Here is a 15,671-nt window from a genome sequence, read left to right on the forward strand (position 1 = left end):
TTTACTGTCGGATGTGAGGGCGATCTGGCTGCGACATCTGTCACCCCATTGATCGCTAGGGTTGATTCGGCTGATCTGGCTGGCTAGGCGGGTGTCCCCTTCCTCCCTCACCGTTCCATGTGTGTCCCTCCCGAAGCTCAGCGCTCGGTGGCAGCGGACGACGTCCCCCCGACGGACGACCACTCATCGGTATACCAGTAGCTGCGCTCCCCTGCTAGAACCTCCAAACAAGCTCAAGGCCCATTTGTAGGAGAAACGTAGGGAAGTCAAGCTCCAAGCTTCAGACACATCCAATTGCGGCGCTGCATGTGGCAGTCTGCCTTCCTTTTTTTCTTTTGTAGGAGAAACGTAGGGAAGTCAAGCTCCAAGCTTCAGACACATCCAATTGCGGCGCTGCATGTGGCAGTCTGCCTTCCTTTTTTTCTGATTGTGTCAAACTAAATACAGTTTATACATCATATTTTGGTGGCATGTGGGCGACTCTTTTATAAGAGTCTTTTATACTGAAATTAACTCTTGCTAATTTGTTGCTAATTTTGGTTTCTTAAAACATGTACTGTATAGATTTTTTAAAATGCTTACACATTAAAGTGAGTAAACAGAAAATAATATGAAATAAATCCTGCATGTTAAAACAAATACAAAACGAATTAGCAACATTAATGCCATAGAGAGCTCAACTTTTAAAACCGATATTTGCCACCATTGGGTACATGTCAAAATGTAATTTGAAAAACATGTCCATTGAATGTTCAATAATGGTATACTGTATCACAACAATGTAACACAAGTGGAAAGCTAAGTCACTGCCATGACTTTATTTGGAGAAAAAAAACATGCAAACTACATCAGCATTAAAGTAAAAAAATAGCAACTTATTTATAGAAAGTAATATACAGTAGCCACATATTTATAGAAAGTAATATACAGTAGCAAAGTAATCCATTGTTTGTAAACAACTCACAGTACCCCCATAATATGCATTTCATTTTTACATGTTGGTAAACAGGTCCAATAATAATTCATACAAAACAATATGTAACAACAGCCAGAAAGGAGAGTATATAATTATATTACAGAGGTGCAATTTTTCTTTCGTTTTTTTGGGGGGATGGCATGTAACCACACGTGCACACACACACACACACACGTCCATGCTATGTGTCGTGAAGCAAACATTATTGCTGTTAAGATATATGGACACCGTTTGATTACTCTTTGGGAGGTAAATTAAAGAGTGTCTTCCAGGCCACTAGCGGTGTCCATATTTGGCAGACCAGTCGATTCGCCCATGGATGCTCTGTACCGGTACACGTGGTAACAGACAAGGGGGGCTTTTGTTTGGCACATTGGTGGAGGGGGTCCTCTGGCTCCGAGTGGATCGCCATGTTGCATAATCTAAAAAAAAAAAATGGGCATGCAATTAGTGCACAATAAAACATTAAAATTAATAATAATAATAATGAAGAATCCTAACTTGATGCTGTTGATTCCAAAGAAGGACCCTGATGACCTCTGTGACCAGCAGAACCGACATCTTTTGTGTAAAATCTTGGCAAGCTTCCCGCTGGAATTGTATTTGTGCCTTTTCAAGCCCCCAAAGAAAGACAGCAAATACAATAAATAAAATATACTTAATTGACTGACTGTAATTAGTTGGAATATTTGAGAATTACAATGACAAAACAACATTCAAAACAAATCCCAGCTTGGGTGGTTTTCATTTTTCAGTAGTACAAATGTCAAACTCTCAAGTACAACTGCACTAAATTTAAACAGATGGGGCAAAGTAAAAAGTATTCATTCATAGCTTTATTACATGTTATATTCTAATAACTGTCCACTACATTTAATAAACGTTTTTTTTGTATTTACTTGTAAAGAAATCGGGGGTTTGCATCTCTCCACAAAAGACAATTCTATACAGTTTTCGATACATGGGGTGTTCAATGATTCAAGAAAGGTTTGATTTGAGAACGAAACAATTCTATACAGTTTGATTCAATTCGATACGGTACAGATAAGTGGGAGCGCGTATGATGTAATGACTTTTGTTCTCATTTTACATACATTTGAATGCGACAAATGGTGTCAGCAGATGCAATGATTACAGTGAGATTACCATGAAGACCTCTGCTTGGTAGTGTGCCACCAAATGGTATACTGCTGTTGCCCCAAAGATGGCTTCCAGACATGTCTTTATTCACGTTTATGGTCACGTTTTTCTTTGTGGTGATCCCTGAGGCACATGGAGAATGATTTTAAAAACAAACATAATGGCATTGCATTTATAAATTGATACCTGGTAAATATCGAGACTGCCTCAGGTAGTGTTGTTTGGCAGACACAGTCCTTGCTGATTCCTGGTAGCCCGAAGCTTTGTTGAGGTTTAAAGGTGCTTCTTCTTTGCCATTAGGGTGACTGAAGTCCAGAATGTCGCTATATCTGTGGGGCACAGGACACTAGTTGGGGAATGTATTCCTTTAATCATGCAACATATATACTCAGTCGAGCTCAGCATCATGTAGTACTACACATGAGGTACGCAAAATGTAACCTGCAAAGCTGAAAGTGGTATGATTTAGAGTTAAACTAATAATCTGAAAGAAGGAGAGAAAAAAAAGAAAACAACATTAACTTTGTGAATCAATCGTCTCACCTTCTAAGTGGTTCATCTGCCTGTCTGAACTTCTCTTTAGAAGAGTTGCTTTTTCCCAGAATATTCGATGGCGTCAATTCAGTGTCTTCGTAGTCGTCCCACTCGTCCTCTTTAAGGTGTCCTGTGCTGTGACCCCAGCGGCGACGCCCGCCCTTTGCTTTCATCTGATAGGTCAGCGGGTTTGTGTTGTCACTTTCCTGCCTCGTCTGTGAATAGAAAAATAAAATTGAATGGGACAGAGACATTTGTATCTGTATAAAAATATAGAGAAACATTGCAAATATATGTAGTGGCACAAGTAGAAAATATGGAGCCTAGGTCTGAAATGTGACCGTGGAGAGTCTCACCTTGCTCTTGTCAAGAATGTAAGGTAAATTAATTTGTGGTGTTCCTTCTCTGGGTTCCTGCTTGAGAAGGTGCTTCGGTTGCTGCTCTCGAACCAGCTCCATGTGCCGTTGGTATGCCGCTGGCGGGGCTGGGGAGGGCTGGAGCTGCTGCACAGGCCTGGAGGGGGTGCAGTGTTGGTTGTGCGCTGGCGGTGGCTGAGAGGGAGGCACAGGCCTCAGATGTAACGGTTGCTGCTGTGGAGTCTGTTGGGACTGTAATAATGGTGGCGGCGGGGGGAACGGATGAGACTGGGGTCTGCCCTGCTCGAGGATCTGCTGAGGGGTACCCAAAGCCTGGCCCACGTGGAAGTACGAGTACCTGAGAGCCTGCACACGATATCGTACAAGTCAATATTTTTGCTTTTGAAATAAACTGACGATACAGTACAAAAGCAATTATTGTATCTCAAATCATCGTTCCCCATTGAAATGAATAGAAATACCAACAAGCTGTTTGAGCCCACAATATAACACCTACAGAAGATGTCAAAATTGTGTGCATTATTAGTATGTTCCAGGAGCGCTGCATTTGTTCTTCCCGTTTCTCTTAAATTATTGATTTTTATTTTGTTTTAAGAGCAAGTTCCACCCGATATGAATTGTCATTCACACAGCTGTACATTACATCTGTATATACCCTCGACTGCCAGAATTGAACACAAATGTAAATTCCCTCAGGGCTTACCTGAGCAGACGTTGGTCTTTTCTTGGGGTCCCATTGAAGCAGGTCAGTCATCAGGTGGATGGCTTCAGGACTGGCATTCGGAATCAGTGTCTTCAGATTACTGGGAACACACTGAGGCCATCGGAAATGCATGGCACTGGCTAGCTGGAATCCCTCCGACCAATCATTCTAGATGGAAAATGATAAAGACCTCCATGTTACACTCATATTTGTGATCAAATTAAAACTGAATTTCATTTCAGCTACACTTTAATTCGATCCAGCTCACACACTGAAAATGTTACCTTCTTTGGTGTACCCAAAACTTGGCAAATCTTGAATATGGTGTCCACCTCACTGGAGCCCGGGAATAAAGGCCTGAGGGTATAAAGCTCTGCCATGATGCAGCCCACTGCCCATTGGTCTATGGGGGAACTGTAGGATATGGATCTGAGGAGGACCTCTGGTGCTCGGTACCTGTCCAGAAATACATTCTTAATTCCCCATATACTGGTTGGATTTATTATTTTTTTAAATTTGTCTGTTTGTTTTAACTGCTCGTCTTCCTCAGGGTGAGCTGGAACATATCCTAGCTGACTTGGGGCAAGAGGCAGGGTACATTCTGGACATCGGGGACAGTGCCTCTGGATTGTCAGAACGGGGTGCTGGATCCCTCTTTTTAAGAAGGAGCAGAGACCGGAGCCACCTAATTTGCCAGTGAGTGATACATGAATTTTCAAGACAATATTCACTTGCCATCTGGTTGACACATAGTCTGTGTACGGTGGTCGAGATCTTATTTCACGGGCGAGGCCAAAATCGGCTATCTTCACCAACTCTGGGCCCATGCACAGAAGATTCTCAGGCTTCATGTCTCTGTGAAAAAATCCTAAAAGAGATGCCCAATTACCGTATCTCGTTACATGGGTTTTAACTGAGTATTTCAAAGGTGCTGTGGTACAACAAACCATGTTTATGAATGAATGCAAGGCCCTGGAGGATCTGAAACATGATATTTCGAACAGCAGATTCTGGGAACAACCGAGTCCTGAAGCAAGAAGGAAGAAAAATACCCCCACTAAATGTAGAGAAGTGAGAATTTCCAAATGCCGTTGGCATACAGTACCTGTCTTTCATTAGCTGATACAGGTTTTCTTTCATGTACTCAAAGATAAAGTACAAGTGGTCATTCTCCCTGATGACCTCCTTCAGCTTAATCACATTAGCATGGTTGAGCTTCTTTAAAGACTGAAATGATAAGACAAGTCTTTCAGCATCAAATTACGTACATACGGACGTGCAGTTAAAAACAAGGTAAAATTGTTATCGCAAGGCAGGATGCACAGGGATGATTCAGGTTTCATCATGCTACATTTTAGTGAGGAGGCCATACTGGGATTTTTCCTTTTGATGACTTGACATGCTGTCGTAGTTTTGAGCCGGATAAATCTCCAACAGCTTTAAAAAGTCAAGCTCTCAGAAACGGGGTCCACAAGTTCAAGGTGGGGGGGAAAGAGCTGACAATAACACACGAGAATCACCTTTGACTCTTAAGAGCCGCTGTGGGTTGAGTGTAACATTCTGTCTGAGTGTGAAAAGAAAGCACAACAAACTGAGTGTTTCACATCACTCCAGCGTCCGTCAATGTATAGTTCACTTCTCAAATACAGACAAAAGGGTCCACTTGAATAAATAAATGCCAGTCCTGGCTTTTCACCTCAGGAGAAAAATAATGTGGTGCCGCTGAAGTGATTATCTGGGCTCGTCTACCACCATGTGTTGTGGTAGACACCTTTACCAACACACGCAGACTGCCTGAAGACTAAAGGTCTCAAAAGATTAGGGTGGGGGTTTAATGTGGCGTACGTTTTATCAGGCCTGCTTCCATTAACATAGTGCGTCTTGTGTATGTGTTTAATACAGAAAGAGCATCTGTAACTGACACCGGGCCTCTAAATATGGTGCACCCTCTGGTCGTTAAAATACAGTAAGTGCAAAAACACAATGCAATTATTTTCCTTTGCTCTTCTTCTGAATTGTATTTGTGTTATGCAAATCATGGAAAAACGTGCAACTGTGCAACAGACAGCATTACCGACCTTAACTTCACGGAGATTCATGCATTCTTCCCACGAGTAGAACTTTCTTTTCATTCTAAATGCAAAACATACTTCAGGTTACCAAGATATTCTCATTGATGCTCTCGTTGCCAAGCATTATTTGAGTTCACTTTACAGTTAGACAACGCAGTCCACAGTTCAAGTTTAAACAAACCACACACACACTCACTTCTTAATGGCCACAAGCTCTCCGGACTCCAGGTTGCGTCCGAGAATGACTGAGCCATATGTGCCGTCCCCGAGTTGTTTGAGGGTGCTGTATCTGTTCATTGTGCTCGTCTGTCCATACCCTCACCCTGGGGAAGAGGTCAATTGGGTTGGGAGCTGAGATTTGCTTGCCTGCTGCTGCTGAATCCAGCTAAAGGTCCTGTGACAACACCGCAAGTCCACAGGTAGAGCTGGAGGACTCATTGTGTCATGCGCTTGACTCCTCCCGGCTGGGGTGGGGGAAGCATAGGAAAATGATTCTTAGCATACTGCATGAGATCAATTACGGACTACATTTTAAACTTTTTTCATTGTATTACATTTATGGGTTTTTTTTTGTTTTGTTTTTGGCATTGCTTACCACCTGACCCCATTGCTTATTTCCAGAACATCTCCTTCTTTTAGAGAAGCTTTATAATGCTCTCATCTCTAATTTGTATCCTTACTTGGTTGAAACCAACGTTTCTGCCTTCCTTTTTTCCCCACCATACTTTCTGACCTCTTCTGTTCCATTCATCTCCTACAGTACTTACTTTTGCCCCATCCTGTATACAAGCATGACAGGGACTAAGCTACAATGGAAACACACATGGCGGCACAGTGGACGACTGGTTAGCATGTCCGCCTCACAGTACAGAGGTCAAGCATTTGAATCGTGGCTCCGGCCTTCTTGTGTAAATATAGGGTTCTCCGGTTTCCTCCCACATTCCAAAAACATGCGTAGTAGGTTAATTGAACACCCTATATTGCCCCTTAGTGTGGTTGTGTGTGTGCATGGTTCCTTGTCTATATGTGCTTGGCTGGCAACCAGTGCAGGGTGTACCCCGCCAACTGCCCAAAGACAGCTGGGATAGGCTTCAGCAGGTCCGCGAGCCTCGTGAGGATAAGCAATTTGGATAATGCATGGATGGAACCACACATCAGGGCAAATGCGACTGTTTTGCCACTTCATTGTTCATCATAAGAGCTTTACATCAAATCCTCCCTTCGAGGGGATTACGATGTCCAGATTCAACTAAATCGGCTGCAGAGGGGAGTTGGGTCACTTCACTTAATGAAATGTAGCGCCGTTTCAGCGTCATGTGGCGCATGTCCGGTACTTGGACAAGAGTAACGGGACCTGCGCGAACAAGCGTACACACATTCTATTCATAACAATAATGTCTAAACATTTTTCATTTAAAGCCAGCAAACATAGAGTTAGCACAATTATGCAAATCCCGTGAATGTATTCGTCGTCGCTTGTTTTTTTCCCCCCAACCATGTAATTTGTGTTACGTTTTGGTTGAACGGTCCTAGTTTTGTGAAGCAAATTGGAACACACGAAGTGGTTGACTCCGATCCACTGGACAGAAAACAAACAGCGCTACTGTATGCAACAGAACCAAACAGACCCTCGAGCGGTGTTAAAATTAAAACAGCAAAACATTTCTCACCTTCCTCGCCTCACTTACACACGAGCACATAGTCAAACATGAGCAACAAATTGTAGCAAAACTACACCTTCACGGGTTAGCTGTGGACATCTCCATCTCCTGTGTGTTCTTCACACAATATAAATGCAATCAAAACCAGGCCCAATCTCGCTGGGAGCGGATTCACCCAAATCTCGCGATGTTTGAATGCGATATTTGTTGCACCTTCACAACAAATCACAGCTCGTCATTGATACCAAAGACACAATGTTGAATTTAATAGTAATCTTCCTCGTCACGATGTGTTCGACTTGAGTGTTTTTACAACAAATTATTAAATGCATGTTCAGCCCTTAAAATGTTGTATGAAGGCAGGTATGTATGAAGGCAGAAGAATTACAGCGAGCAACTCTTGAATCTAAAGTTCATGTGAAGACCCATTTCAATAATAAATTGGAATATGATGCAGGGATTAAATACTGTACTACTGTATATACAGCAACAACTCGTCGGTTTGAAAAACGTGAAGTACAAATGCATGTAATAGGGCGGGACTTTTGAGTTATGTCCCTTATGCGGAAATGAGTGAGTGTGAACTATTTTGAGTGTGGTTAATTTTAAAAAATCGTTTTTATCCTGTTTACCCAGACAGAAAGGATTTCCCCAGAATCTCACAATAAAATTCGCGTTGATGGAAATGTTCGTACCACAAAGGTATTATTTTATATACTACCATGGTTGAGAGTGTAAATTGCCAGTTGTAAATGTGTCGTTTGCACAATTCATTCGAAAAGTGTGAGGAAAACATTAACGTTGACCCGAGGTCACTCGAGGTGTTAAGATTTTTTTGTCGTAAAATAACCTACTTGACTTCATTTCGTAAAGTTGGCATGTACAAAGTTAAACAGTGACAATCCAAATAAGGCATACAGGTGCGCGACTTCCGGATTACTTGACTCTCAGTCTCCAGGCTCAGCTCGGACCTTCCATCGAAATGGCTGCGTTCTTGCGAGCTCGTAAATATGTTTGCTGTGTGGTCCGTTTCTCCGACCGTGACCTGTAAACGCCTTGCCGAACGTTGGTGAAGACACGTGTTTACTAAAAGGACTTTCTTGGACAAGTTGTTATGGTATGTCACCGCGCGTGTTCCCCATTAGCAAGCTAGTCGTCTAGCTAGCACTTAGCTAACTTTAGCCAACACGTCTGTCGTCACTTGTCTGCAAGTAACATTCATGTCCACAAGCGACTAACTAGTTAAGTTGTGAAATACTGGAACGTATTTAGCAGTGTTTCATTTGAACACATTTGAATACCAACTTACCAAGTCCAATAACATTGGCCTAATAACACAATTGCTTTAGTGTTTTTTTAAGTTACTGTCACAACATGATCAACAAAAATACCAACGTGCCCGCTGAAAATAGCGTTTTTCCTCCTCCCCCATGACGTCTGTGTAGATTGTCAATCATATCATAGTAATGCACAAACGATGACTCGAGGTTACTGATTCTAGTTGAATTCATTTTTTCTCATTTTCTATCTAATGACTCTTATAATAATAATAATAAGAATAATAATACGAATAATAATAATAATAACAGTCATCATCATCATCATGATCGTACTAATGATAGAAGCTCAAGACTTGTGCAGCACATTTCCGGGCATACAAGGGCGCTTTAATATAACTCCTGGGTAACAACACCGAGTATGAGTAGTCACCCGCTGATAGCCGATCGGCTTGGCAGCAGAACGAAAGATTCCAGTAGCGGCCCAACAGGCAGGTGAGGCTCCTTGAGGGGGTTTGGAGAAATCAGGGCAGTAAACTGATCAAGATCAGTTCATATAAAGCTCAGGGTCGCTATTGGTTAGTTGTGAAAGTTAACGAGCTGCTCAATGTATACCTACAAAATTATAGATGTGGCACATGACAAAATACACTAGAGCAATATGATGTGGATATTGTATTATTGTAATGAAAGAAATTACCCATTTAATAAAGACTATTGTGATATAAATCATGCACAATTTGTATGTATATAAAATGTTAATTATAGGTCAAGACTTTTCTAAATATACTGTCGGCAATAAATGAATAGTAAGGGTAAAGTAGTCGGGCCACACAATTTACATGACAAAAAAATAGTGTGTTTACACCAGTGCTTCTCGAGCCAAGTCCCATAATTTACATGACAAAAAATAAATATGACACACTACCAAACAACAATGTCAATCAGTGTAAAATCTTCGTCTTTAGTTGAACACAAAGCTGATATGCTCATGCGCTGGAAGCCATGACTTATTCTGTTGTATGGATGGTGGGGAGTGGATACGAGATCGGTCAAAATGAATCCACAACTAACCAATTATCATATTAATTGACAACTGCACCGTCTACCATCTTATGGATGACCATTTAGTTGTTCTGCCTGTCACTGTAACACCATTGGCATCACTAGATCAACAAATATATAGTTCTACTGAATAAATAATTTACAGATGAATTCAGGGAAATCGAGTAATTGACACCTTGGTTGGGAATCACTGGTTTAAAGTAGACAGTCAAATGGTTGTTTGTCCAAATTTGTTCTTTTATCAGCTTTAGGGTCACGGTGATAAATGTCTTTGGTTAATGTTTGTCCACTTTTAATAGGCTGAAGAAAATGTGGATGTTGGTGGCACGCTGGAGGAGGAAGATGAGGGTTCTGACGGCCCAAATCTTGAGGTAAAATAAATAGCCTTGCTCAGCATAAATCACTGTTTCTACATTGTTTGGGATGACGCTCATTCCACTTTAACATCATGTATAATGTATTGTTTAAAAATGGATAAGTAGCCCTAAAATATTCACCATTAGCAGATGTCTAACATGTAATGATTCAACTGCAGTTGCAGCTCAATGCTTTCCGAGCTAAGTGGATGTCCGAACTCAAACCGAGCTGCGATACGAGGCTGCTGCGAGCCTCAGGTCAGAGGAGGGCGCAAGAAATTGCTCGGGAGGAAGAGGTACGTCCCCACCATATTTGACTGGACCTGTTCTGTTGAGTGAGTCTTTTTGAAAGATTCTTCCTGTCAGGCAGCAGAGCTGTACTTGAGAGCTGTTCAGGAAGAGCAGAATGGAGCGTTCTATGAAGGTGAGTCAGCCAGTCCTAAGCCGCAAAGAGGTGTTTGAACCCCAAACCACTGAACTGTGAAGCAGACATGCTAACCACCACTCCACATGAATACCAATGTGTTTCCTCGTCAATTCCGCGTGTCATTTATTAACTGCACAGGCGACGTTTATATCTATATTTTATGATAAGAACTTTTTTGTTGTTGATGGCAGCTATCAAGTTCTACCGCCTGGCTATGCAGCTTGTGCCCGATATTGAATCAAAGATCAACTACAGCCACCATGAAGCTGATCAAGTTGAGGGAAACTAGTAAGACGCTTGACATTATTGACACAGTGATACACAAAAGTTTGGCGTCACCAACTTTGTTGCAAATATGTACTGCCATTCACAGTTTTGGAGCACACTTAGAAATGTCATTCATTTTTTTAAGAAAAGCACAGTGCTTTTTTTTCTCAACCACGTTAACAATGTCTGGCCTTTTTAATGAATGAATTAACTGAAAAAAACAATGCCTTGCTTTCAAAAATGCGTACCGGTACATTTTTTAATCTTCCCCACACTTTTGAGGGGTACTGAATGTCTGGTGTTGTTATGGTCTGAAAATATATTAGTTAAAGTAGAGTCTATACAAAAATATGAATGCCCCACTTTTGTTTTTACTCTCATTTTCCTTGAGCCGAACTCAAGTGATCTAAATGTTTCTATGGACACGAAAGGCCTAGTTCTCTCCAGTACTGTTGACAATATAAGAAGATAAGATAATTTTTATTTGTCTCACAATGGAGAAATCCGCAAATCTGCCAAACTATATCATAGAGCACCTTAGTCGAGATAATCCATCCCATCTCACAGATCAGGCATATCGAGATGCTGATTAGACAGCATGATTATTATTCAAGTGCGCCGTAGCCTGCCCACAATGAAAGGTTACTCTAAAATGTCTGGCTATACCGTATTGCATTATCTCGGCAAAGGAGAAGTTCTCACTTTCACAGATTCATTCATATGTTGTATCACAGCAGGGAGGAGAGAGACGCCGATGGCGAGATTGAGGATCTGGTTGCCTACTTTGAGCAGCAGCTCACTTTGGCAACTTCCTTTCCCAAGATTTGCCCCCCTGAGGTGGAAAAATCTCAGGTGCATCTATCAGGTAGCGGGCATCCTCATCATGTTATATTGTCCCCCCACTCCCTCTCCCGAGATAATCACCCCATGCTCAACTTGGTGATGTGTTCCCACATGACCGTAGCCTTGCCACGGGAGATCATCATGTACATATTTCGTTGGGTCGTGTCGCGCGACCTGGACATGCGAGCCCTGGAGCAGCTGTCATTGGTGTGCCGCGGCTTTTACATTTGTGCAAGGTCAGCACCGCTTACACTGTATTCTATCATGTTGGTTTAAAAAAAAAAAACTGTCAACATCATAAAATCTGTACAGGTTTAAAGTAATGTTTGACCATTTTCATACAATTCAGCACGGCTTGATTGAAATTACAATGAATGAAACACTCTTTAATCTCTGTCTGAATATTCTCCGTTACTGTCACAAGTACAGCATGTGAGTTCAAAAACAAATTCAAAAAAATAGTACAAACAACCTACACCAATCAGAGTTAAAATGATAAATTCTAAACATTAAATATAATGATAAATCAGAACTAAGTTGATAAATAGAGAAAGGTATTGCAATATCCATTATGAATACAAGAGAAAATTGACACAAGAGTGCCAGGGTGAGGATGTATATAATCCCGATACAAACCAAAAGTTGTGAAAATATCACGGTTAAGGGTAAAGTATGAGCCTTAATGGAGACTTCTTATTACTTTTTCTTTTCTGATTGATATAAAAATGATTTAGTAGATATAAACACATAACGGGGTAGGACTAGATAAGTTTTTTTACTTCATCCTACTCCCTTGAACATAATAACTGTGTTGAATGAAGACTGATTTCTTTCTTTTACTTTTTTATCTACCTTATTTTCTGTCAAATTATTACTGTATATGTTTTATGTTCAATAAACAAACCAAACAAACAAATGTCAACCACGAATGTCATCTAAATTTTATGTGTTGAAAATACAACAAAGTAGTTAAAAATAAAGGCGACCTTTAAAAACCGATTGTGAGTGCGGAAGTGCAGATAGCCCTGACGCTACATGCTAATGCTGACTACAAAGCACCTATATTTTGATCATGGTTACGATTTGACTAATGGCGTGCCTGCACATACTGTATTGCAGTGCTTGTCAAACGTTTTGCACCACGTACCACCATGATGACCAAGGTTAAAATACAGGACCGTAGGAGGCCCAAGTGTATTTCAAATGCAGAAGAGGCTCCGTAAAAGTTATCTTCTCTCTATATCTTATATATTGCGCGTCGTCCCGCACGCGGTCTGTCCTTCCGTCTGTCCCTTTTCAAAACGTACCTACTTCACCGCGCCGCTGCGCGCCGCCACTGCGCCGCTCAGGCAGTGGCTCACTACGATCGCGCGGGCATCTTAGCGAAAAAATGTTGTCTACCCACAAGCATTGCAATAAAATTGTTAGTTATTTAGTAGAGCTAAACATCTCTTTATTTTCGCGATAAGCAATGAAGATGAACAAAAAGTTGAACCAAGCAACAACACTTTTGTGGGCCGAAGGCCCACCTTGCCAGCCTTCTGCAGGAACTAGCTGATGAGCCGCCCGGAGGGCGGCGAACCACCACCTTACCAGCCTTCCGCAGGAACTAGCTGATGAGCCACTTATAAGATTGGAAGCCACTCTAACACGATGCAAAGTAGGACATTAACACTTTGCTTAGATATAAGATATAACATAATATATCATTTTTTGGTCCCACACTGCGGAAATTAACATTATGTATGAAATGTAATATACATTAAAATTACACATATTGAAATAACATTTTACTCAAATATGTTTTTAAACAAATTACATTTTAAATAATGCCTCTAATAGGTGTTCAGTTTTGAAAGGCGAAATTCAATTGTGTTGTTCAAAGGGTAAATACGACTGATCTGTGCTTAACAAATGTAGTGTACTGCATTAAAACACGTTTAAGTCACTCTAATACAGTGATTTTTTTCACGAACCACTAGAGGGAGCCAGAGGATGTCAATTTGAGAATAACTGATTCCTTCACACACACTCCTTGATGGTTCCCTTTTCATGTGTATGGCAGGGATCCGGAGATTTGGCGTTCGGCCTGTCAAAGAGTGTGGGGACGGAACTGCACCAAGTTGGGACACTTCCTGTCTTGGAGAGAGATGTTCTTGCAGAGGCCCCGTGTCCGTTTCGATGGTATTTATGCACTGTGGCAATGCTTCAGTGGGAGGTAGAAAAAAGAAAGTAATTCTCACATTGTCCGAGCAGGTGTCTACATCAGCAGGACGTCGTATATTCGTCAGGGAGAGCAATCTCTGGATGGCTTCTACCGACCTTGGCATCATGTCGACTTCTACAGGTTGATTTGGGACACACACACACACACGCGCGGTTACTATTTTTGCTCTTGTCAACTAGTAGGTCAATATATTTGTGCTTGTTTATGTGTGTTGTCAGGTACCTGCGCTTTTTCCCTGATGGCACCGTGCTCATGTTGACCACACCTGAGGAGCCTCTCTCGATTGTCCCTCGCTTACGCACTCAAAACGTCAGGTGGGGCCGGGTTGTAGCAAGTTTTCCTCCCTCACCCGGGAGGAATTTTAACCATCTTCAGAGCTCTGAGTGAGAAACATGGCATGCATCTCAGTCAGTGAAAGTGTCATTATTTCAATAGGCATCTGTGTTGCTTCTGCAGATTGGACGCCGTCAAGTTCGGTCACTTCCGTCTGTCCCAGGAGACGGACAACCAAACCAAAGTTTACGCTGTCGTCCGCAAGAGAAAGGAGGAGGTGAGAGTATTCTGTGGTTTCAACGAGGATTTTAGTTCTTGAATGAAACGTTATGTTTGTTTTAATTTGACAAAGTAAACTGCTTTTTGTAACATGTTGATGAATTAAATAATTTGTCCTTATGTGTGTCTACCTGCGTCCAGAAATCGTCCGAGATGCAAAAGAATCGGTTCTGCAGGCGGAACCCCGCCCCGGAGGCCGAGCACACTTTTCACGTGGGACTTCTTCTGTCCTCTGGGGGGCGCCAGAGTTTCAATAAGCTGGCGTGGTTCCACCATTCCTGCCACATCACTTACAAGTAAGACCTGCCACACACAAAGAGGGTTGTTGCAAAGTGGTGGAACATTTTGGGTAAATTACCATGGGACGTTAAGATGAGCGATTTGGGAAATATTCCAAATTGGAAGGATGAATGGAAAGTGTCATTCAAGCATGAATATAAACGTTTTGTCAGATGCAGACGCCCATGGACAATATATCAATTAAAAAGCATGACATGTTTCACAGATTTATTTATTTTAAATCCCAGAATATTGAACCACTACAAAAAAAAGAGGAACATTTCAAAATACATTTTCAATATTCTTTTTTTAGACTGACTGGAGAAACTGTTATCAGCGCTTTTGACCTTAACAAGATGTACACGCCTTTCATCTTCGGACGCGTCAAGAGTTACACCGCATTCTCAGATCAGCCACTCTAAGAATCCCGCACGATCACCTACAAAGACCACCGGTTGATGCGTCACTTAAAAAAGCAACGTCAAAACTAAACACGCTTGCACGTGACAATAACTCAAGTTATTCTTGTGATTTTCAGTAATGTTGCTTAGTGGTTGAGCACTACGTAACGAGCAGCTCCAGTTCACATGTTCCCGCCAATGAATGTTCATACTGGTTTTGTCTCAAGGTGCACTTTTCTCCTTCAAATAAAGTGATGACACGATTGTTTCAATTGTTTCATTTGACAGCATGTTCTAATCATGCATAGTACGCATTGTACGTCATATCGCAGTGTTCTCAAATATCAACACGAGACACGTCAGCTGTTATTATAATCCCTTTTTTTTTCCTGAGAACGGAACACGGACGGATCAAACAGGATTTATAGAGAGGGAAGAAGCGGTTTTAAATTGAGATTCAATTATTTCAAGCAAAAATTATTGAATGTAGGTGCAGAGTTGTGACCACGTGTCT

The 15,671-nt window shown here is 41.5% G+C and overlaps 2 protein-coding genes across 5 annotated transcripts; one reads left to right on the forward strand and one right to left on the reverse strand.

The window, feature by feature from the left end:
• Nucleotides 1–803: 803 nt before the first annotated feature.
• LOC127610391 (serine/threonine-protein kinase ICK-like) lies at nt 804–7,663 on the reverse strand. 3 transcript variants are annotated; one of them, XM_052080534.1, is made up of 14 exons: nt 7,473–7,663; nt 5,999–6,266; nt 5,809–5,863; nt 4,836–4,957; nt 4,678–4,757; nt 4,265–4,598; nt 4,015–4,186; nt 3,731–3,898; nt 3,007–3,372; nt 2,660–2,865; nt 2,303–2,445; nt 2,123–2,239; nt 1,478–1,585; nt 804–1,398 (listed from the first exon to the last, which is right to left on the reverse strand). In XM_052080534.1, the coding sequence occupies exons 2-14, from the start codon at nt 6,097–6,099 to the stop codon at nt 1,253–1,255; spliced, it is 2,118 nt and encodes a 705-aa protein (XP_051936494.1). In that variant the 5' UTR covers nt 6,100–6,266; nt 7,473–7,663; the 3' UTR covers nt 804–1,252. The 3 variants fall into 3 exon arrangements, with proteins under 3 accessions (XP_051936494.1, XP_051936495.1, XP_051936493.1); XM_052080535.1 differs by having other exon boundaries at nt 4,466–4,598; nt 7,473–7,660; XM_052080533.1 differs by having other exon boundaries at nt 4,015–4,598.
• Nucleotides 4,282–15,420, forward strand: fbxo9 (F-box protein 9). 2 transcript variants are annotated; one of them, XM_052080547.1, is made up of 14 exons: nt 4,282–4,426; nt 5,633–5,696; nt 10,105–10,176; nt 10,341–10,457; nt 10,528–10,585; nt 10,780–10,876; nt 11,590–11,720; nt 11,820–11,934; nt 13,764–13,882; nt 13,955–14,045; nt 14,144–14,239; nt 14,382–14,475; nt 14,619–14,773; nt 15,070–15,420. In XM_052080547.1, the coding sequence occupies exons 4-14, from the start codon at nt 10,371–10,373 to the stop codon at nt 15,176–15,178; spliced, it is 1,152 nt and encodes a 383-aa protein (XP_051936507.1). In that variant the 5' UTR covers nt 4,282–4,426; nt 5,633–5,696; nt 10,105–10,176; nt 10,341–10,370; the 3' UTR covers nt 15,179–15,420. The 2 variants fall into 2 exon arrangements, with proteins under 2 accessions (XP_051936507.1, XP_051936506.1); XM_052080546.1 differs by lacking the exons at nt 4,282–4,426; nt 5,633–5,696 and adding an exon at nt 8,381–8,580.
• The last annotated feature ends 251 nt before the right edge of the window (nt 15,421–15,671 follow it).

This window comes from Hippocampus zosterae, chromosome 11, assembly GCF_025434085.1.
Source record: "Hippocampus zosterae strain Florida chromosome 11, ASM2543408v3, whole genome shotgun sequence".
NCBI lineage: Eukaryota > Metazoa > Chordata > Actinopteri > Syngnathiformes > Syngnathidae > Hippocampus > Hippocampus zosterae.

Bases quoted from the DNA above. Each gene is read 5' to 3' on its own strand.
- LOC127610391 (XM_052080533.1), bottom strand. From the start codon at position 6,099: ATGAACAGATACAGCACCCTCAAACAACTCGGGGACGGCACATATGGC. The intron at 3,373-3,730 runs GTAAGCCCTGAG...TATCGTGTGCAG, and splicing joins AAAGACCAACGTCTGCTCAG to GCTCTCAGGTACTCGTACTT. The intron at 2,446-2,659 runs GTGAGACGATTG...TGTGCCCCACAG, and splicing joins GCAGATGAACCACTTAGAAG to ATATAGCGACATTCTGGACT.
- fbxo9 (XM_052080546.1), top strand. The intron at 10,586-10,779 runs GTGAGTCAGCCA...TGTTGATGGCAG, and splicing joins GAATGGAGCGTTCTATGAAG to CTATCAAGTTCTACCGCCTG. The intron at 13,883-13,954 runs GTATTTATGCAC...TTGTCCGAGCAG, and splicing joins GCCCCGTGTCCGTTTCGATG to GTGTCTACATCAGCAGGACG.